Source organism: Mycteria americana, chromosome 2, assembly GCF_035582795.1.
Source record: "Mycteria americana isolate JAX WOST 10 ecotype Jacksonville Zoo and Gardens chromosome 2, USCA_MyAme_1.0, whole genome shotgun sequence".
In the NCBI taxonomy this organism is placed as follows: Eukaryota; Metazoa; Chordata; class Aves; order Ciconiiformes; family Ciconiidae; genus Mycteria; species Mycteria americana.
Genome location: NC_134366.1, coordinates 115017275 through 115041281, shown reverse-complemented (window position 1 = coordinate 115041281; position 24007 = coordinate 115017275). Strand labels below are relative to the sequence as shown.

Here is a 24007-nt window from a genome sequence, read left to right as displayed (position 1 = left end):
TTTTGGATTGGTTGCACTCTACAGTGTTGCTCTCCAAGCAGATGTTGGGGTGGTTGAGGTCCACTATGGGAACCAATGGGACTTCTGCCTTTTTTTTTTTTCTGTGCAAACTGGCATAAAGATTTGATTATCTTTTCCTTAAACAATTCCTGTAGACAAGCAATATCCATTCTTAAACATTTTTAAACTGTCAGACTTCACCTGTCAAATTATTTAAAATAAAAATAGTAATAATAATAAAAACCAACAGGAATATGAGATCAGATCATCTGTATGTAACCATCCTGGTTATATCTTCCTTAGAAACATCTTTCTCATTATCAGCTCCCTAGTAAGGGTTACAAAATACTTCCCAGCCCACTATCGCAAGCTGAAGAGCTACAGTAAAATATCTATAACATACCACACTAAGCGAACAAGATGATGGAAAGCATCTCTGATGTCCCAGGTCTCTGCAATAGCAGGAATGTTGTTAGGTGTCTATAAGGGTATTTTGTGCCTGCAAAGGGAAAATAAAGGTCCAAATTCTTTTATTACAGCCTAATTTGTAGAACTCCTGGTAAGATCCATTTCTGATTGTGTTTCAAACTGCATTCCACAGTGGAATTTCTACCTGCTTGCTGAGTTTTTGGTTCCCTCCTGCTCTTTTCCTTTTTTTCTTCTTCTTTTTTTTTTTTTTAAAGGAGCACACAAAAAGAAACATCAGGAAAATGCTCAGAGCAAAAAGCACATACCTGTCAGAATCCTACAAGCCAGTAAATCAATAAGGAGGAGAAACCTGGAAAGCTAAAATTGTTCTTTATGATCTTTGGAGTAAATCAAAAAAGTGTGATTTTACAAGGAATGTCAGGAACAGTTAATTTATGTCCTGGACACTGTAAAGGAAAATTAGAAAGGTGGTGTAAACTGTATGCCATTTTCAGTGTCCAGAAGTATTACTCCTTTCCATTTACTCTGCTACTCAGGCCTAATCCATGATACCAACATTCCTAACAGCCTGCAAAGATCTGCTTCATCCCCAAGGAATGACATGGGGCTCCACAGCAGTCTGCTACAACAGCTATTTGGTGCATTTTGATTGTTCCCACAATGACTTGCATTATGAAGTTCTTTTCCTGGACAGCAAAAAATAAATCAAACAAGAAAGCATCAGCCAAGTAGATTCTTCTTTGGATTTCTTCTGTTCCAAAATTTTGCAAGTTTATAACAGAAACATTCAGTTTGTGGATCTTTTTTAGAAGATTTGCTCTCTAATCATCAGGTCCTCATTGTCTCTACCACTCTCCAACAACAAGGGAAAATAAATATTAAAATCCTGTTGCAAGAAGTATTGCAGACTGCTTGTGTTTTTTTGGTTGGTTGGTTGGTTAGGGTTTTTGTAGTGCATCTGAACCATCTAGCACATAGGAGAAGTTATACAGCAGAAAACTGAGGAACTTTTCAGCTGGGGGCAAGGATCTGTGAACCAAAACATGTGGTGAACAGTCACAAATTTCATTTTGCAAATATACCCTGAAGAAATAACAAGGATGAAAACACATTTCTGGCAAATGCTTACAAATTATATTAGTTCCAATGTTGGTTACTTTTTCTCTGGTAATTCAGACCAACAGAAAGGTCAGGGTTATCCTCCCCTTCTCTCAGAGGTGATTACTCTTCCAGAAACACTTGAAATTGTAGGAGACAGTTAATTCTTAGTTTCTGATTGTGTTTTCCCTCTGAAAACCTTCCAGGGATTGTAGATTTGTAGGTAGTAAGTATGGAGATGCCACAGTTTGCAAGAGGTTTAGTGTCAGGATAACACAGGCTTCAGGACCTGCCAGCTATTCTCTGGACTTATCTTGGCCTGACTGGAGATATGTTTTGGCTTGTTTAACCATAAAAGAAATTACCTAATGATCAGGTGACTATTATCTAATTTGTTTTAGCTTTTCTTAGCTTTGTATAATTGTACGGTGTAACTATATATGTATATATATTTATGTATTTTTGTATTTAATTATTAGAAAGAGTTATTTGCTGTAGAATGAACCTATAAGCTTACAATAAAATGCAGCATAGAATAAAAGCACAGAATGAGAAGAAGCCTGGAAAGTGTTGACTCAGGATGCTGCCTTTGGCACAGGATGCTAGGGGGTACAGCTTACCAGTGCTTAAATCCTGATCACCAAAGGGATGCAGTATTGGGAGCTGGGTAAAATTACCTTTAGAACAAAGAAGTATTCAGCCTATGCAAAACAAACCATATAAAGTATATTCAGACTTGTAGACCAGCGAAGAAAGATTAAGGTGTAAAGAATGTTAGCAAACATATAAAAATGCCCCCATGAAAATGTTGGAGCAAGGAGTAAGACATGATCAACATCAGTGTTGCATTCTTCCCAGCAAAGGACTAGTGATACTGATGACTTGTGGTACCATTCCTCCTGCTCCAGGTTGAAGCCTTAGAAGCCTGAGCATAAAACAAGAAAAAAAGGAGTAGAGAGGAAAAAGTTTGATTATATAGCACTTTAACTGTATATAATTTGAACTATGAGTTTTAACAACTGGACTAATAACTTTAATCAGACCAAGAGTAAATTCTTGCCTTTGAATATAGCTGTTTCTCTGTAACAAGATATTGTGTCTAACAAATTGATGGATGTTCAAGCAACCTACTCTGCAACTTGGCTGCAACTAATTGGTAACAAGTCCTCGGTGATTTCCTTAAACATTTCAACTCTCTTTTATCTCATTTCCTTTTTCTTCTCCACAATTAACTGTGAATCTTAGTCATAGATTGTTATTTATAAAGTTCCTATTAAAAAAAGAATATTGTGAGAGACCTACATTTGCTAAGGCTTTCTGTTTCTTTTAAGGCACAACAGGGTGGATCTAGATAAGTTATGTATCAGGGAGAGGACAAGATAAAGTGTTTCCCTGAGCTGTACCCTTAATAATTCTGCCCAGGGAAGTGGTTGAGTTGCCATCCCTGGAGGTATTTAAAGGACGTTTGGATGAGGTGCTTAGGGACATGGTGTAGTGGTGGTCTTGGCAGTGTTAGGTTTACGGTTGGACTCGATGATCTTAAAGGTCTTTTCCAACCTATACGATTCTGTGATTCTGTGATTCTGTAATTTGCCTTTTTTTTTTTTAAAGCCACTCATGCACTTATGATGTAGTTTACATTGGGAAAAAGCATCATAAACAAGAAACTAGCAGTTGCATTACTTTCACCTGGTTTGACAATGGTCACATGCAAAAAGTTTTTCCAAGTGACCTACAAAACTAGAACAGACCAACTCAGGGGAACATAGCATTTTTATTTTAGATTACTTTATTATTCACCAGGAAAGCACAAGCAGAGCTGCAAAAAATTAACTGTAGTCCAGGGAGCTGGGCAGTGGACTGAATATTTCAGGATCTACAACTTGTTTCCAGCTCAGGAGCTGACCAGCTACATGAATCACCTGACCTCCCTTGGCCTTGATTTCATGACTCTTTCTCTGCATTTCCTGAAATTTGTGATTGCAAAATAGCTATCCCCACAAGGATCTGACTTGGAAACCTTTAGCTGTTAGTAGAATACTATAAAACAATAATCATTCAAGACTGACAGGAACTATTGTCAAAGAAAAATATTTATTAGGTGTTTAAAAATAAACCCAAATGTACGTGAAGGTAAGAAGACAAAGCAGGATCCTTATACCCCTACCAGGTTGGGGAAAGAAGATGAAGCTTTGGGGGTGATTCATCAGGGGGTTAGAGTCCTCAGTGACATGAAGCCGATGTATTGGCAGGAGTTCTTTGCTGTGGAAGGTCTACCATGTCTAAGACAGTCCCATAAGGAGGAATGCCTCTCTCATTTTGCAGTCATTTTGGACACTCTCCAGTCCAGCCTGCCCTGAACTTCTGGGATGTCTGAGGGAGTGGCAACACAGGATGGGAAGGAAGTTGAATAATTTACACCAATTTTTATGTGGCTAAGGTTGGGTGAGATGAACTGCAGTGGATGCAAATGCTTTTAGAAGCTAACTAGGATGTTTTTATATTCAGTGATGGCAAAAGCGGGTTAAGATTTTTGTGAGAATAAGCTGCTTCGACAACAAGAACCTGGATAAAGTATTACTAAAGTCACTGTAATCTTTAAGAATTCTCATGAAATATTTGTAAAGTCATTGTAATGATATTTTGAATTTATAAGTGATGTAAGTAAATTGGCATTTGTAATCAATGAAATGAGGTTCATCGAATACATAATGAAATGTGTGCATATTGAATTAGACTGTTGAAATTATAAGAGGAGATGTTTAAGGATAACTTCTTTTATCACCTCTTTGACATCTGTTGGACACCTTGTCTGGCCTTGCCAAAGAGTTTGTACATATGTGTGCTGGTTTTGGCTGGGATAGAGTTAATTTTCTTCATAGTAGCTGGTATGGGGCTATGTTTTGGATTTGTGCTGGAAACAGTGGGGATAACACAGGGATATTTTTGTTATTGCTGAGCAGTGCTTACACAGTCAAGGCCTTTTCCGCTTCTCGCCCCACCCCACCAGCGAGTAGGCTGGGGGGGGCACAAGAAGCTGGGAGGGGACACGGCTGGGACAGCTGACCCCAACTGACCAAAGGGATATTCCATACCATATCACGTCATGCTCAGAATATAAATCTGGGGGAAGAAGAAGGAAGGGGGGACGTTTGCAGTGATGGCGTTTGTCTTCCCAAGTAACCATTACGCGTGATGGAGCCCTGCTTTCCTGGAGATGGCTGAACACCTGCCTGCCCATGGGAAGGAGTGACTGAATTCCTTCTTTTGCTTTGCTTGCGCATGCAGCTTTTGCTTTCCCTGTTAAACTGTCTTCATCTCAACTGACGAGTTTTCTCACTTTTACCCTTCCGGTTCTCTCCCCCATGCCAACCGGGGGGGGAATGAGTGAGTGGCTGTGTGCTGCTTCATTGATGGCTGGGTTTAAACCACGACAGTATGGAGTAAATAATAAATTAGTAACAAGATTTTGTCCTATGAAAATGCTTTAATAATAATATTGGAACTACTTTTGGATTACTGTTTAAATGAATGTGTGACTCTCAGAAACAATATTAGTGTGGCTGGTCAGAATCTGACAAAGGAGAATGAGCTGTCAAGTCGTTAAACAGGTAATCTAATCTCAATCTAATTTCAAGGTCAACATTTTCTTTTGTCTACTGTATTGTCTAGTACAGCTTTGGATCATATTTGGTTTATTTTGGCTTTTCTGGGCTGAATCTTGTTAGCAGTTCATAGTTATTTTAGCAGCCAGAATATCCTTGTCCTGTTTAATTACTCTACTAGATAAGTGGTCAGTATAGCAGCAGATTTTTCTTTAAGAACTGTTTCCAGAGTGGATGATCTTCATTTTTGCCATTACATTTTGCCCATTTTCTATTCTCCAGTTTTCAAGGCAATCCAGTTCTTGCTTTTATCTCAGGTATCCTCACTATTAATAATGGGGGATATCTTTGACATTTGTAAGTCCAACACAGAGAATCAGTATATAAAAAATTCTTGTTCCTGCTCCTAAGATAATAAAACAGTTGTCCAAGATGCCCTTTGTAAAGTTTCTTTTCAGGGGAATTTGTGAAGACAGAGATGAATTTAGTCATAACAATGTCAGAAGGGATACATCATATATTTGTGGGTAGGTTTGCATCCTTTTAAGCTTTAATCCAATAACTTCTGTTGTATCCTTTTCATCAGATGTATGTATGCAGATGTTATTCTCTAAGAACCAATTCTATTTGCACCTCCACATGTGGAGTATTGTTTAAATTATAAACTTTAATATTATTAAAGTATTACCTAAATCACAATTAAAAAGTTTGGGGAATTAAGAACCATTGATATCCTGTTCTGGTTTCTGATGTTGGAGAGTTTTGTGAAGTAGTGATGGTTTCTAATTTTATTTATTAATATTTACTCTTAGTGCCATATATCTAACTGCCTTTGCTGGCAGATATTTTCTTGACTCTTATGCATATTTCTGACTATTGCTATTATCTATTTGCTGTGGGTAAAGTGTTTCATACTGATCTAAACAGTCTGTATGTATGTTTTCTCCTTCTGTGCACTATAGTTAAATCTCACTGTTCCTTGGACTCTGTGTATGAGACATAAGGCTGATATAGACACATATATGAAGAACTATTTTTTTGAGAATAAATATGAGAGCATCAAAATTACTGTTGTAAAATGTGTCATTTTTTTTTATAAACCTTAATCCACTTTATTTTTCTTTATAAAATATAGGTTTACCAATTTTCTGGTAGAGAAATCTTACAGACTTTACTAATAGCTACTTATTTTTTTTCATATAACTTCTATTCTATTCGTTCATATTCTGGATCAAGGGTGAAATGTATTCTTTGCCAGAATGTAAAATCACATAATCTCCTTCAACTTCTACTCCTCAGAGAGCATATATTAGATCTGACTTTGAAGCATAAAATGCACACCGTCTTTTCAAAAATATTTTACTTTCATCTGACAGGGTTACCCCATACAGTTAAGAATGAGTGTTAAAACAACCACATTTCCAATGCAAATTTTGAAAGCAAAGCTAGGAGTGCAATGACAGTATCTGTGAGGAAATGCAGTAGGAAAATTATGTGAATTAAAGACTAAGATTATCCTCAGTGGCAAGCAGGATTATTTCTCAGTGTTATGATAATAAAAACCCTACATCATGATATACAAAATGAAAATCAAATGAAAACTTTTTATTTTGGGTGAATCGATAAACAAAATACCCTTTTCCAGTCACAACAATGAGTCTGAAGCTGCAATGTGCTATCAAGTGATTTTGTTCTTTTGTTTGTTAACTTCAATCATCTGAATGTTAAGCATTTATTAATATATGCATAGTCTTCACTTCCTTGGCTTTTAAATAATAAAACCAATAACACAACACTGAATCCCTATGAGCAAGGACTGAAAGAGGAAGCCAATCTTTTGTCAGGTATTTCACCAGTTCTTAAGCCGTCTCATTGCCATGTTACAGAAAAAGAAATATACAGGAACATCTCTTCAAAGCATTCATACAGAAAATCAGTGTGTATGATCATACTTCCTTTGACCAGTCAATAAGTATTCCTTGTATTCCATCAGGCAGGTCATGAATTGCTGAATATATATTTACCATCTGGTACCAAACTTGCCCTCTTCACTTCAGTCAATAGCATAGCTAACTCTAGCTACTAACAAATTTAAAAGATAAAGGTAATGGAGGATTCTCTTGGGAAAACCATTTCACAGTTTAACAGATCTTATCATAAGGAACTCTGGTTTATAACTTATCACTTACTGATTTCATAATATTAATTATTGTGATATCTCTTATGTGTTTAATTTTGGCTTCCTCAGAATGTTTACTTCCTTCAAATAAGCAGACACTTCTACAAAACCTTTCTGCAGACATCATTCAGCTAAATGAAGTATAGCATATTAAAAGAAGTGTGAAGTTACTAGGTCAGTTCAGTGATTCTTTTCTCACATGTGCAAATAAATTGACAGGTTTGACTTAGATTGAACACCAGGAACCTAATAAGATGTGGCCCAGTAGCAGTTAGGAATAACTTCTTAGTATGGAGCAAAACATTCCCTTTCTCTGCTGTGCAAACATGGTCTTATGCCCTTTCAGCTAAAGATCATTTAAGATCCATTGTAGGTCATTATTCTCTTTCATATAGAAGTTACTGACAATGGCATACATTGGTTACAAAAGTTACATGACAGTGGTATGCACTGGTTGCAAAAATTATTTATTGTTAAAATTTCTTACAGTAAAAAGAGCAAAATATAATATAAGTGCAAATATGGTTGAGTGTTCGAGGTTATTTTCCCACATAAATGGACAAAATCATTGGATTGAGATCAGACACTGTTATCCTTTTTGTACTAAATACAAACTCAAAGCATGAGGAATTGCTTTAATGCCACTGGGACCATCTGTGGAATAAGGGTTTGTTTAGGGTATCATCTGTATAAACCTATAGACCTAATCCTAAAAATGTATTTTTCACCATCTCCAACAGCCAGTGCATGTAGAGTTGTTCTCTCTTTCTCTGTTCCTTTCCATGGAGCAAATTACTAATATGTACAATATTATCTCAAATAAAAGTTATTTTGTCACATCTGTTTGAGAGCCATTGCACACAAATGTTAGAGTCATTAATACAATGTTTTTACTTGTACATCTTTTAAAGCTGTTTTGTAGCTGCTCATTCATACTGTGTCCTAGCATAAGACTGGAGAGAACCAGCTTTTCCTTATGAAGCAGATGCTGCTTCATCTGCACCTGGTCGGATGACCCCCCTGTATTTTTCCAGCTATGAATATCACGAATAATGTTTCTACCCTTACTAGACCTCACATTGGAAATCTCTCCTGATTTTCACACTTCTACATATGTTTTATTTTTAGCTGACAGGAATTTAAACTCTGAACTGGCACCTTTTCACTAAGCTTACATGCCTTGGTTTTCTTCAATGAACGGCAATTGTAGCAAACATTGCAGAGCTTGTACATTACATGCCTTTTTTTGTTGTTGTTTTTTTTGTTTGGTTGGGGTTTTTTCTTGCACAAGCTTTGCCTGGCTCTCAGTAATTCAGTAGTGTTTACCTAAAAACTTATTAAAAAAAAAAGGGGGGGGAGGGGGAGAAACGTTGCATAATTTTCTTTATCCTGATGCCAGCTTTCAGCTGTGGAAATGTATCAGTTGATTACATGATGTAATTTCTGTAAAATAAGTACCTGATGGAAGAGAGGTGAATAAAAAACAGGCAGGTTGCTTTTTCCAGACAGACCATTTTGAACATATTTGATGACCCTCAGATTCAAAATTGCTGCTGAGTAGTGCTATAAGTAAGAGTAAAGAAATATTCTGAGATAGCTTTATATTCATTTTATGGAATGTTTGGAAAAAATACAGTGGGAAATTAATTTTGAAGTCTGACTTGAATCTCACAGAATGATTCAGGATCATTTTCAGAAATTAACATTAAAGCATTTTATTATCTTATTATCTAATGTTATACATAAAGTTTTATAACCATCGGCTTAGCATTTTAAAGATTCTTAATATTGTTATAATAAAACTGACTACTGCAGATAATTTTATATTCCATAATAAAAAAAATGAATCTGTGCTGGTAAATCAGTCATCCTTTAAACTCTTAATAAAAGGAAAAGTGCCTGTATTTGGATAGCATTTTGTTCTAAGTACAGTAATATATAATGTGGTCGATTGCAGTATTTACGTTGAATATTGATTCTAACTTGAACTGATTTCTTTTTTTCTGTCTTATTTGCTAAATTAAATATTGGTTTATACATTTTCCAATAGCTCCATTAAAAACTAAAATGGCAGCAAATACTTGCTGAAGTTGTAATAGGTCTTTATTTTTACACTGATAGGAACAGACATTTGTTTTAGTTTTATCATCCTAAGAACAATAAATAGATGATTCTGTGAGCGCTTCTGACAATCGTATTAGAATATCTAGGGTCTAATTTTTCACACAAGTATATTTATATAATGAAGCATTACAAATATGCATGTTTAACTTTGGTTAATGAATATATTTGACTGCAACAGCAAAAGACTTTCTTAACTTTGGAAACAGTTTAAAGCTTATGGATGACAGAATATTTACAATATCCACTTATGGCTTCTACTCCTCCTTTTGTACTTGCAGGACCCAGGTTTTCAGTATCCAGAAGGGGACCTAGATATCCAAAGCAGCACAGTTTGCATTTGGGCACCTAAATAGCCAATGAGATTTTCAAACGGGAGTCTCCATCCCCTCACCTCATGACATGCCTGGTGTGATCTTTCAAAAGATCTCTACATCCAAGACTTTCCAGAAAAAAAACCCAAACCTTGGGCTTTTATTTTTCATGCTTAAATGTGGGATGATCTCCTTTTTAAAAATCCACAGTTGTTTTTGGTTGCTGTGATTTAGGAAAACAAAACAACAAACCAAAGAGTAACTAATCCCCCACACTTCTATGGGAAGTGTACATGCCTGCAAGCTGTTTAAAGTGAGGTCCCCAGTCTGTAAGGTAGTCATAACTCTGATCCACGTCTGACATGTTTGAACCTAAGGAGCTGAGGGATCCTGCCAAAGAGCCAGTCCCCTCAAACGCATAGGTCTGAAGTGAGTCATATGGAGGAGCACTAGGATCTGTATTCGCTTCTTCAAGCTTTTCTGAAATGAATTGCCTGAAGATTGTGCTGTCAGGGCCAACCTGCAGAGACTGCCTGTAGAGGCTGTGGATTTCTGTGGTGACCTTCTTCCGAGGTTTGTGCATTCGCATGACAGTGCGGGTCCTCAGTGCTGAAATATCAAAGGCTTCTGTGTCCTCCTCGCCACCTCCTTCATCATCATACCTGACAATGTTCTCTCTGAATTCTTCCATTTTCTCCAGAAAGGGAGACTTCTTCCTCTGCTGCCTTATGGCTACAATTGCCAAAAAGAACACTGACAAAAAAAAAGAAAAGATAAGAAAAAAAAAAAACAAGGGAAAAAATAAAAAGAACCAGAGACTTTGAATGTGCTTGGAAAGACTTAAAAAAATGTTAACATTTCTTAATAACAATGCTATTGCAAAATGAAGCTATCTTAACAAACTTATAGAGCTGTAATTTTTATGGATTTTATGGTTTTGAGGTGAGCATAGTATGTGGTGGGAAAACAGTTACAAAGGGACTTATAAAATAGGTGAATGAAATGGAGCAGTTCTTCTGGTAGATGGGAGTTTGAAACTGATAGAAAAACAGGTTATGCTTTTTGAAACTGCTTTGGTTTATCACATAATATATAAATTTCACATTCAGAATTTAAATTCCTAATCTCTCAGTCTCTCTTAGATCAAAGCCCCAGGAAGATCAAATGAAAAATGAGGCAATGAGCAAGATATCCTCCTCAGTTTATTGAATCATTCGGTTCCATAGACTATGCAGGGTGTGGTTCAATTATTTTTGTTATACTGGTTTGGAAATTTGAAGACTATCACTAAATTTTGCGTGATGTTGCAGCAGCACTTACTACCAAGGCCTATGAATCAGAGTGGCTTGTTTCTCTCATATATGAAAATTTTTTAAAATTTTATTTTACAGCATTATTTTTTAATCCTACCTCATTTCATTTTCAGCTGAATGATCCCTTTGAAATTGTCTATGACTTTCACAAAGATTAATGATTTCAGTTTTTAACTAGATCTTACTGCAGTTCTATTTAGTAAGTGGTTTATGGTCTGTAATTTTTTACTCAGTACATAACATGATACAACTACCAACAATGACAGGATTTTACCTCATTTTGGGATATAAGGGACCAGAAGTAGTTCTTTATTTCTACATATTTACTGTATACTATATCTTTTGACTGGGAGATACCAACACCAAACTTGAAAGCATTGGAAACAAGAATTTCTACAATGTTATTATATATTTACAAAAGCCAGATAGTTTCAACTCTCCAAACCTTTTGTATGGTGAACTCTTCTAATGATATGCATAATGATACAGGAAAATGGAAAAAAACAAAACTTTAGGTTTCAGATATGTGGCAAACTTATTATGTATAGAACCTTTTATTATTTAATTTTAAATAATCACAAAAATGTATTCGAATATTTAATACATTTAAAATATGTGTAGCTATAAAGAGTGTGGTAGATTACTTTCTTTTTCTTTCTGATTAATATATTTATCTATATCTCTGTTTTGACTTTTGTGATATGCATGAGCCCAGTAGCCACCAAGGGTTTATTCCATCTGGAGAGAGGACCTTGATGAATAATTCCACTGATGGCCTGGATAATGCAGTGATACAGTTTGCCTGATCCTCAGTCCCTTCAGTGCGTAACACAAAGTGACCAGGTTCAGATATCCTGCAACAATCAAAGAAAACTTGAAATGCACACTGGCCTTCCTGTAAGCTCACACTGACTGCCAGGTCTAAGGCAGGGACTTCATTCGGGGGCTGCTTTCCAGTGCCACTGCTGAAGATTGCTTGGGACAAGGAAAGCTCAGATTTAAATAAGATGACTCTGGGAGTGAAGGGAAGTCTAGAATCCACAAATCCAATTGTATGTTCTTGTCTTCTCTGTTGGAAACCAGGAGATGGAAGTAGGCGAACTAGTGCATTCCTGGCCTTTGCTATGGAGTCAAGAAACGGCTGGTGTCTGGCCAAGAGTACTCCCATCTAGACATAATAATTATGAGGTACCTTTCCATTGTTTTCATCCTTGCCCTATCTATTCAATGTGTTCACAGAGATAAATAAGAAGCCATGTATTTTTTGTAGGCCATTCTGGTTTTGCAGTTTCCTGCATGTCACTTAATTTTGAGAGCCCAAAGTCATATGAAGATAGTGACTCATAATTAACAGGTACGCATGCTGCATCTGGGCAACTCATTTAACTGTGGGACTAAATTATAGGCTTCCATCTGAGGAGAAATTTCAATGAGTTGTCACCAAGAGATTCAGTCAGGAGGTCAAAGGTACAACAGGAAATAATTAGATCCAGTTTCTATTCCTTTTGCTAAGGAAAATAAGCCATAACCTTGTGGACAGAATGCAGAATATGTGTGATTTTTAACTTGTTAAATTTCTTTTTTCACTGTTGTAAAGTCAAAATAGTTCCATTAGCTTTATCGGACTTGTCTTTCTTGACTTCTGTTGCTACTATGGCAGATCAAAATACAGCAGCAGAATAGAGCTACAAGCCTTCATTTTCAAGCCTCAGCTTTCTTGTAGTTAATGATGATATGCTCAGTGTTGTATGCTGTTATTTATAGACTAGTAGAGGTCATATTGTATAATGAGGGTAGAAAAAAGAATGTTCTTTACCTAGATATCCTTCATATATCAAAAAAAAGGGTTTACTTAAATTTTTTTTCTTTCAGTGATATAAGATTTTAAAAATATTACTATTGTATTTACTCTTATTAACAAATACAATGAGAGAATAATTTTCAGTGAAAGTTTTTGTTTCTTAAGGCAATGTAATTTCTGTTATTATTACTTCTTTCTTTCCAGACATTATTTTTGTGTAGCTAGATATTATGCTGCAGTTTTCTTGTTTTGATTCTAATTATATATTTCCTTATTTTTTTTAGAATTTTTTTGAAAACCAATTTATAATGATGATTTGATATCACACTGCTTAGTGAAATAAATCCTGATTCTATCTTCATTTTCTTACTTTGGAGTTGTTTGTTTGTAGCTTCATTAGTGGAAAAATGGTTTCACTAACATAAACCATCAATTGTTTTGTGTTATTTTTAGATATGACATTTTATGAAATATACTGCTATATGGCATAGTATGGATATGCTATATTATTAGGCAACAGGCAACAGGGATTTGGAAGTCTTTCCCTGTTGCTTTGTTGGCACCATCTTGAGTTTGGTTTTGAGGCCTATGACCAGCATCTCTAAGGTCATCTCTTGTGACCAAGCTCTAAGGTCAGTCATTTTGCCTTGGAAAACAAACATACCCAGCTCTATCACTTCCCTTTCTTTCCTGGCCTCAGAAGCTACCGTGCCTTAACCTCACTAACTCGGACAGGTACAGAGTTTCAGGATGGATATTTAGCCTTTGGGGAATGATTAGTACAGTGCACCTGCTGTTATAATGTGTCAGTGTCATGAAATCACTCATTGAACACTGCAGGAATATCCTTTTGCTGAAAAAAAGGAAATGCATTTTAGCAGCTATAGCTGCATGCTTCACCAGGGGAAGAAGTTGTTTCCCGGAGTGCTGTCGCTCCAGTATGTTTTGCAGCAGCTATAGCCCCATGCAGTGCAGGAACAGCCAGCCTTGGGTGGTTGGTCTGGTTTTGGGTGCCATGTGCCAGCTATGCATGACCCTTTGCAAAGGGACAAGCACAACTCCTGTGCATTTAAAACAGTCTCAAACCCACTTTTCATATCCACAAGCTCCCGAATGTAATGGAGGTTAATTTGGTGTCCTGTGAGAGGAAAAAGGAGATGCCCAACATTTGGAGAAAAGGCTGTCTGGAGATGCAAGCTTATTAAATGACAGAGAAACTTCCTGTTTGTTTCTGTAGTTGCTTTCTGAGAGTACCAAATTCTCTTTTTCTTTTATTATTTTGTATTGATCTTAGCTCTTCATTTGGCATACCTAAGGCAGATTAAGTAGGGTACTGCTCCTTCTAATATATTCTTATACTAGCCAATTTCCTCGTGTAATGCAGTCTTCAGCTTTACCTGGGCTCAGTACAGACTTTGGACTAAAACAGACAGGGAGGACCGTGACTCAACTAAAGCCAGCTTTTAGGACATCGTGTTAGAATTCAAATTTTACTGAAAACTGGGGGTGGGGGTGGGGGTGAATTATAGTGAAGAAAACAGAAAATAAATGAAACATTTGCCTTATTACATTTTTTTCTCAATAGCACAGTATTTCCAGGCCTCCAAAGGAACATGTTTGTCACTTAATCAAGCCTACTTGTAAAAGGAAACAAAGTAATTTCTCTTACTCCTACTTACCTAGGAGTATTAATATGCAAGCCAAAACAGCAACTAAAGCTTCTGTGCTGAGGCCCATGGCATACATGAAAGCTCCGTATCGACAGTAGAAGATGTTAACTTCGGTGTCACAGTCACAGACAGTGATAGTGAGAGTATTTGTGCTCGTCAGCGGTGGGGTTCCATTATCCAGAATTAATATTGGCAAGTAGAAAGAAAACTGCTCTTGCCTCCTGAAGCCACTTTTTGCTGTGAAAATTCCAGCTGTGTTATCTAGAAGATAAATTATTATGCATGATATGCATTTACCACTTTTTAACAACAACAGCAAAACTCCAGTGGAATCTGACCTATTTAAAAACAATGGTACTGTGTAAAGCTACATATTAACAAAGTTTAAAAAGTAAACGCAGGCACTGACATGTGGTGGGTTTTTTGTGTCAATCATGAATAATTGCATTTATTTTCGTCATATGTATTCCAGGGGCAATAATAAAATTTGACCTAGGAGTTCTGTTTTTAATGTTCAGAGTTAAAAAAAATCCCACCGTGTTCAGTAGCTGACACCTGCTCAGACTAACTAATTGGTTCTTAAAATGGTTCCATGTAACCAGCTGCTACCAATCCAGCAGTTCACAGATTAAATATAGACAGTTTACCAATCAAAAGGCTTCAAAAGTGTGTCTGGCAGCACACAGAGAAAGCAGGTGGCAAGGGGAAGAAGAGAAAGCAAGAAAAAGTCCACTAAAATAGTCTTTTATTTCTTTCCCTGACTCAAAAACTGGAGCTAGCTGAGCTCCCACTATCTAAATTAGGGAAAAGTTGCTAGAGGCTCTCCCCTCACTTTGCATTTAACTATTAGTGTTTAGAAATCAGTTCCATACAAAACCCAGTAAGCAGCTTAAGTTCAGCTCCTGCTGCATATCAACTAATTCAAATCTGAAATTTAGCTTGCTGCAAAACAAATTAGTCCTGTCTAAATCTGTGTATAATAGAAAGAAGAAACATCTATAAATGTTTACATGTCAGAGTTTTTTATCATGGCAGGGCGAATTACTGCATGTGTGCATACATGTATGTAGAAAAAAAAAAGTTTCTACCATCATCTGTATGATACATCTATCCAAACAGTCTAGTGATGTTAACTCCCTCACATTTAAGTTCTTCTAGGCTTCTGTCAAAATTCAGAAGATAACTCTCAGATAAAATGCTCCAGATCTGTAGACTCACTTTTGCTTTTGCCTAGGACTATCCCAATTCACCCAGCTATTTCTATGAAATGCAGTAGAAAGGTAGAGGTTGAGGGGTGACCCCACCATGTTATAAAACATGGGTTGTTTTTTTTCCCCATCAATAGTCACCAAAAGGAACTGGGTGTATAGCTTTGTGCGTGGCTCTGCTCGAACTTAGTGCAGAATGAGCAAAGGTGGGAAAGGCTTGCGGCTTTTACACAGTTTGACCTTAACGTAACAAGTTGTCTCTTCCTGGCACTGAGTGAGAGGTTAATGAGGCTGAGAATTGAAACATGTATTAATATATTAACTTTAACTTTGGAGATATTGAGGGAAGTAGTTTGCCGTTTAACATAGTCTGAACTTTCCAAAACTTATTTCCATTGATTTATTCACCTAGCCAGAACATTCAAATAATTAGCAAAGTCAATATGAGCAATGTATACTTTATCTGAGTCTGAAGAAGCCCTTTGTAGTCTCAGCAGACTGACTCTAAGCGGTCATCCTCCCTGCAATTCCATCAGATATTGCACTTACATGTTCACCTCAGACTGGTTTTGCTTACTACCCCTCTATATCACTCTTTGTAAGAATCTCAATCAATATCAGTTCTGAATAACATTAAAATACATATAGAAGACATTTTATGATGTCATCATTAATCAGCATATGCAGTTTAAAATATATTAGGAAATAAGATTATATTCGTATTTATCAATGTTTATAAATTTGGTCTTCATGAAGTGATGAAGTAATAGACTTGTATTAACAGGAATCTTCTCTTTCTGGCGATCTTGTTTCTTAGACAAAGAGATAATTTTAACAAGAAAGTTGGTATCTCCCACCATATCCTACATTAAGAAAGTAATTTTTAAGGAATACCAGTGTATTTTTCATCTCAGCATCTTTTCTTTCCTTGAAATAAAACTGTCTTTTGCTGTTTATGTTACTTGGCTGAAAAAGGAAAATAAACTGTTTAGTATTACTGAACTACTGTTTTGAAATGCACCTCGTGACATGTTCATATCTTATAACAAAGATTTCTATTTACGTGGAAATTTTTATAGAATTGGTGATGTGAGGACCACTAGAAGCATGCATCTTTTATTAGAAAAGTCTTAAAGAGCTACATGGATGACACCACCTTGATTATCTTTGACGGTAAAACGTGAGTTGTTTGTGGCCTCCTGAGCCAATGAGAAGTAAAAATGGTGACCTTCTGCTGAGTCATCTTGATCCACTGCACTGATGCTTTGAATTAGCTGGAAACACAGATAAACATAATTGTTTACAAATAAAAATATTTACTTGTCCTTTAAAACAATAAAAGGACATATCAAGTATGTTAAGCTGTTGATGCTAGAGATGTGATCTGTGAATACGTATTGAGTGCATGTTATGCAGTCACAAATATACACCTCATACTGACGCAGTCTCATTGAGACTCATATTCTGCAAATACTCTGCTTTGATTTTTCATCTGTTTGAGAGGCAGGCATTAAAATCTTGAGAAAATGTAAGATTATCTGGATCAAAAGACAAGGGGTAAATGAAGTTTTCATAAATGAAGAAAGGAATCATATATAGAGAGTGTTTTGTCCTTTTTTTTCAAGGTGAAAAGTATATCATTCTACATTTGAACAAATCCCTCTATACAAAACCCATTTCCTTCCAGCCCACAAACACATTGACATCATTCAACTGCTATATTGTAGCTCCAGTAAGTGAGATATGGTAACAAGTTCATGTGCTGAATTGTTGATTCTGAATATTATAACAGATTGATTATGGAACCTCTTGGCTGGTTTTTCTCAAGAAAGAAGAATAGCTTTCATTTACAAATCTGTCAAATCAGATAGTCATTGCAAGATAAAATAAAAAATAACAGTTATCATTAAAAAGAATATCTTTCATATCTGTAAATAAACAATCACACTACAGTTAATATAATTAGCAATATTTCTGCTTAAAAAGAGATTATATTTTTTACTTTTGTGAGTAAATAATTAATGACCTGGGCATCAGTATATATTAGTAAGTGAGTATCCTCACGGACCAGGAGGAAAGCAAACTGATGCCAGCGAATCAACTTTCAGAAAAATGCCTGATTTGAACTTGGTCTCTATTTTATCAGTCATCTCATGCCTTGTAGATATTTGTACCCAAGAGACATGAAGCCTCAACTTTCCCCAAACCAGAAAGCATCTGAATGCTACAAGCGGTGCTTTAAAAGCAAAGCAGTAAGTCAATGGAAATGACTACAGCCTTCCATCTGTGCCTTTGAAAACTGTTTCCCGATTAAACCATTTTTCAGTCAAAGATCTAAGACTTCCGTACACATTATTTTTCTTTTCAAGCATGCTAAGTTTGATGAAATCACAGCAGAGTGCAAAATGTGGCTCATACCCCAGAAACTTTGTATTCTTAGCACTCTGCCCTTTTTACATGTGAAATGTATTTCAAATCTATATTTTCTATCTATGGAAAAATGAGGACTCTTGAGATTTTTTTCTTGCCACTAATGAGAGGAGCGATTGTACAGTGATATACCTGGTGACACTGTACAAAGGATGAAGCTTCTTGAAGAAATTTTTTCCCTTTACTCAGAGCAAACAAAATAGCTAAGGTGATGCAAATACAGTTATAGGCATGCAGGTCAAGAAATCAGTGAAGAGCAATAACTGATCCCTAATATTACCTGATAATAAATCAAAGACTTCATTTTTATAAGGGAATATAGTTCTCAGAATATGCTCAATATGAACAGCAATAGAGAACAAAACTATATAACCAGTCTAAAACATGAAAATGGCACATTTTCATGATAATATTCTGCCATATACCTGAAAAAATGAAAAAAGACTTTGCTGGCCTTCGCTGATGATTTGTTAGTAAAATCTGCATAGCCGCAGATGAGAAAAAGCTTTGTATGGATATACATCTCTCCATACAATTCAGGATCTGTCAAGCTAGATGGAATAGGCAGAGTAATATAGTAATCCACAAAGACATGTTAGTCACTTCTAATTTTTTTATTTTTTAGTTTAGTTACTTGGCAGAGAAGAATTACGTAGCTACTTACCAAAAAAAAAAAACAAAACCCCAAACCAAAACACTAATTACAGATATTATTTTTATACTTCCAGTTTTTCAATCTGATTAATAGTTATTTAACCAGGTATTAGCAATGTCTTTGGAAAGTATTTTTGTAGGAGTCTATCATGTTTGAAAATCATAAAATTATTGCTGTTGCAAATTACTTCCTGTTTTGCTATTTCATTACTAACTTCCATTACTTTACATACAGAATGTATTTGCCCATATAAATTTTATGTGTATCTGATTCTACCAATATAATTCTGAGGAGTATGTGTCTAGCTGAAAAAACCCCCACCTTCCCTTATTTTGATCTGTACTGTGCTCTTCTACAGAAACCTGAGACTCCTGTGGTTATTCTAGGCATATTCACGTCCCTTTAAGGATTCACCCTAGAAGCAGGGGAATATTGGGAATGTAAGGACAGGGCAAGCCCTTATTGTTTATTTCTTGCTGTATCACTTCCACTAAGATTCAGAAAAACCCGGATGAGTCTATAAAATATTTGGAGAGCAATAGGCAGCTCTGATTTTGCTGACTCTAAAGGAAAAATCACCCAGAGAGAAGGAAACTGTTTCGTTTTTTCTGGATTCCTAGGCTTTTGTACATCTAACCTAGGAGGTTCTAGCCTTTCATCTGGGAAACTGGCATCACAGACGGAAAAACCGCACTTATTGTTTGTGAGTCAAGATTTAAAAGAATCCTACATTTTAGGGTGTAAATAAAGAAAATAGAGTGAATGATGTGTTGCTTCTGAAGGTTATAACAGTTGTATTGACTAGGCTGAAATTTAATTGCTGTAAAATTTCTTATTTCAAGTCTCATTAGTCTAGAAGCTTTAATAATCCAGCGGTCCATTTGAAAATGTGTATTTCCTTAAAACTGAGATTAATTCACTCGATTTTTCTTGAAAAATTGATTTAAGTTCATGGTGGGTGGGCCTCATTTACTGTTTCTTTCCAAACAGACTGAGATCACTGCTGTGAACAGCAGGGGCTCCTTTGATCAAAGGTCACAAAAAGATGTGGCCTGCTATACGCAACTTCTCCATCCATCTGATTAGTGGGCACTTTCAACTAATAAATATCATCAGTGGGGGAGTCTAAGATATCAGTAACAACTCTGATCTCTCATTGAGAGATCTATAAAAATCTCTATAAAAATTATTTTATATAGAAGGGAATTTCTGTAAACCATTCTGGACTGAATGTCTAACTGAGTGTTGTTTGTCTTGCAAATAACAAGTTATGTAGTATGGAGTAGTTGACTGCCTGGTAGTCCTGATGTAAATTCATTGAAAATTTATTTCCTCAACCTGAAGTAGTCTCACTGAATTGCAATTATGGAGATATCCAGAAGGAAGAATAAAGCTTCTCTGTTACAGTCCTTTCTGCTTCTGACGGCTTTCTCTCCACCAAGTTCATCTTAAGGCATAGACTGTCCATCTGAACAACCATCAGTACCATTAATTTTGATGCTAGAGTACTCTGAGTGTATAATTTGGAGTCCTTTTGTGTGCTCCCATGCCCAACTATAGTCTTACCATTCCCATTAGACAGATGGAAGGAAGTAGGAAGAGATTTGCCAGCTTTCTCTTTCTGCTTTAGTTTCTTTTGTTTTGTTTTCCACCCGACATCCTTCAATAGGAGCTCTGCTGTGTTTTATAAGATGTAAGACATCTGATCACCCACCTGTTTTGGGAGTACAGAACTGGTTTTATTCAAATTGGCAGAGGTCTTATAAGTAGTAGGATTTTTCTCATTGCTTAATAATGTTTGATGACCACCAGAGTTTATTGCAGGTAAAAGATTAAAATGTTCATTACTATAGTCAACACCTGCATTTTCCAGGTAGACCTTCTACCTCAAAGACCAAGGTTCTCCTTTTCATTGCTTCTATTTCTTATTTGAAAATCAAATTGGCACAATATTGATCTGATTTCTCTGGGTCTACTGTAAGATGTTTCTGCTCAGCTATAGATAAAATGGTGTACATCTCAGCAAAGGAATTATGATTATAAAGCTCATACCATGACACTTAGGTGCCTTTTTATGCTTGTTTGTATATGCTGATAAACTCTTCCTACTTGTTCCATTCTGCTTTGAGATAATGTGCCAGCATGCCCACTGTTTCAAAATTTCACAAGTTACACTCAGTGCATCTGCAGGTGTAGCTTAGAGTAAGTGCCTGCTAGGATATATGGTGCTTTCACAGCTTCACCATGTTTTTATACTTTAAGGGATTCCCTCAATTTTTTTCTTTTTAACTTTTTATTTTCTTATCACTACCGCTCAGGTGCTTTTTGTAAATGATGAAGAGAACATAGCAAGGTGAAATAATAAACATTGGCTTACTAACCCATCATTTTCACTTCTCTGCTATCAAAAATCATTTTACATCATGATTTGTTAGAGAGGATCTGTTTTAGCAAACTGTTCATTGTTAACATTAATCATATACTCCTAGAATGTGGTTAAAGATTTCCTCTTTTCTTCTGTCAACTTTTAATTATTTAGAGAAGTAATATCGAATGAGTACTCTTCACTTTCACTGAAACTCATGATTATTTTATTATATACTAAGTACTGAGTAAATAAATTTGGGTTTTTTCTTATCTCTAACTCAAAGTGATCTGCATACATAGCCACTTCGTTGGATCTAATAAAAATTACTAAGCAAGCTGCAACATCAAGGTCACTTCATATGTGATCCCCAAATTACAGGAACTCAGAATTGCCAGAATAAATATGCATTAGAGAAAACAGCATTAATTCAGAGTGTAGGTGTATCCAGTGCAGCTTGTCTTCAGCTGAAATCTGTTTCCTGCATGATATGAAGAAAGACCAATATCCACAAACAGGACTGAAATTACCATGCATAAAAATAGATACATTCTGGATGGTCAGCTTGCTAACATATGATGTAAGACATTTTATACAGCTTACTTCAAACTGTCAAGCTTCAGTTTCAGGCTGAGTTAATTTATTAATGGCTTGGGAATTAAGCTTTCTGGGTCAAATCCATTCTTGCTGGGATGTCTCTAGTGTTACTTTTGGGACAGATTTGGTCCATTTTGTGTCCTGATTACTTTTATAGAATATTGCCTCTATAATTCAACAGTTTGTAGTTACTGTACACACACATAAAGGGTAACTATAAAGAATTAATACCACATTGTGGTCATAATTTACCATGTCTACATACAGTTATAGAGTCAAAAGATCCAATCAAAAGGGAATCCTGGTTTTGGATGTCTTATTCATATTGTTCTATTTGATCTGACACTAGCTATAGCTGTGGTAGGATAGGAGTCTATTTTACAAATCAACTTTCATTTTTGAGTTATTTTGAAAATAATATATTTAATACTGGTGGTGCAGTGAAAGTGATTTTTCAATGTGCAAAAGAAACCTAGTTGTGGTTAGTATGCAGCTGACTTGGACTATAGGACAGTACAGAACTATAACATGAAATGGATAATGAAAAATCCGTTCAAATTGTCTAATAAACATGATGAATGGATTTAGAATGATGCCAAAAAACACCTGTCTTCTTTATTTCCATTTTTTTGTCGAATTTCAAATTATAGTCCCATAGACTGAAATGTAATCCTTTTGTTTGAATGTCTTTTAGAGGCTAAGCTAAACGTGTCTGTAACTCTCACAAAACCACCATACAGGGACATGAAGGTCAACACGCACTGAATAAAAGCAGACAAAGAATTTTTTATAATCTTTCAGAAAATCCAAAACTTCAAAACAAGCATTCTTCTCTAGATAGAAGCTACTGTTAACTCCCTCTGAGTTTGGATAATTAGGACAACAATTAGTTTTATTCATGATGTGTTATACATTCTTTATCATAGCCTAGTATACTCTAAGGCTATGTAAAAATAACTTATTTGCCACATGACTCTATGTTGCTTTTATTGTAAACCAGGCAGACACCAAGAAATAGTAATCCAAATAAGGAAATTTATTTTTTTACAGTATCTTTCCCTCTGCAGTGCTTTTCCTTCCTTTCCCCCAAACTTTATAAGCTGGGGGATGCAAATATATTTCGGAGTATCCCATGAAAGTAGACACAACTCAGCTGAGATCAGGGAAGCAAGTGAATTCCAGAGGTGCAGAACATCTGAGAATATCTCTCAGCATATCGTTTCCAGCCAGATAGATAGAGATAGCTACTTTAGAAATTGAAATGCGATAGAATATCCATACAAGCTTTGATCTCAACTCATAACATGTAAGCAGATTCCTGAGCTGTTTGTAATTGATTGCAGGAATATGCTGAGATAAAAAGGTATGTAATGTCCTGATTAAGCTCTTCAACTGCTTAAACTGATTCTTCTGAAATGTAAATCGTGTTATTCAGTGGACAACCAAGACATCTATAAAATAATTTTTAAACCTTTTGGCTTCTTGCTGATGAAAAAAAAGAACCTTTTTTTCTGGGAGTAAAAAGTAAAAAAAAAAAATAGCACTGAAGGAGATATATCAACTATCAATTCTGTTTTAAATCATAAACATTTAATAAAATGTCATAAACTTTGACTGTGATAATTATGCACTTTAGTAGCAATTTCCTGTTGTTCTTCCTAAGATCATTTGTTAATGAGAAGATTACTTAACATTACTGTCACAGTCTCCAAAGGCTAAAATAAAGATGCCTGTGACTCTCAAAAACCTACAGCAATGAAAAAAGAAATAAAAAAATCTAAAGTAACATTTTGCTTGTCTGTAAAATGGGAAAAATATCCTGCTCATTCCTCATTCAGGTATTACAATGTTAAACAGGAATAATTCTGTATCCTATGCTCAAAGAGTTTGTTATTATTGTTACTACTACTGTTCTTTACAGTGCCATTTTCTCTAGTGATTCGCAAAATACTTTATATATATATACTTAATTTGTTATTGAAAAGTAGCCATTAATGGGCTAGCATACATTTGTTATTTATCAGTAAGTAACTATGGAATAATAAAAACCTTGGGAAATAAATCACCTGGGTTTTTATATTGTAGGCAAGTCCAAAACATGGATTACAAATAACCATTTTATAAGCTTCCATGTTTAATTCATGGTGTCTTGAAGACAAGGAACATGAAGTGGCATTTGCTTTAATCCCTGTACTTTGATCTGTCAATGAGTTACCCGAAGA

The 24007-nt window shown here is 35.7% G+C and overlaps 1 protein-coding gene across 1 annotated transcript in view; it reads right to left on the bottom strand.

Annotated features, from left to right (window-relative positions):
* Positions 1 to 10008: 10008 nt before the first annotated feature.
* The window catches only part of CDH19 (cadherin 19), a 40877-nt gene continuing 26878 nt past the window's right edge, over positions 10009 to 24007 (bottom strand). Inside the window, exons 9-11 of the mRNA XM_075495678.1 lie at positions 16895 to 17012; positions 14540 to 14791; positions 10009 to 10499 (exon numbers count right to left, since the gene is read on the bottom strand). Coding sequence (XP_075351793.1) covers positions 10009 to 10499; positions 14540 to 14791; positions 16895 to 17012 — 861 coding nt within the window. The remainder of the gene's footprint in view (positions 10500 to 14539; positions 14792 to 16894; positions 17013 to 24007) is intronic.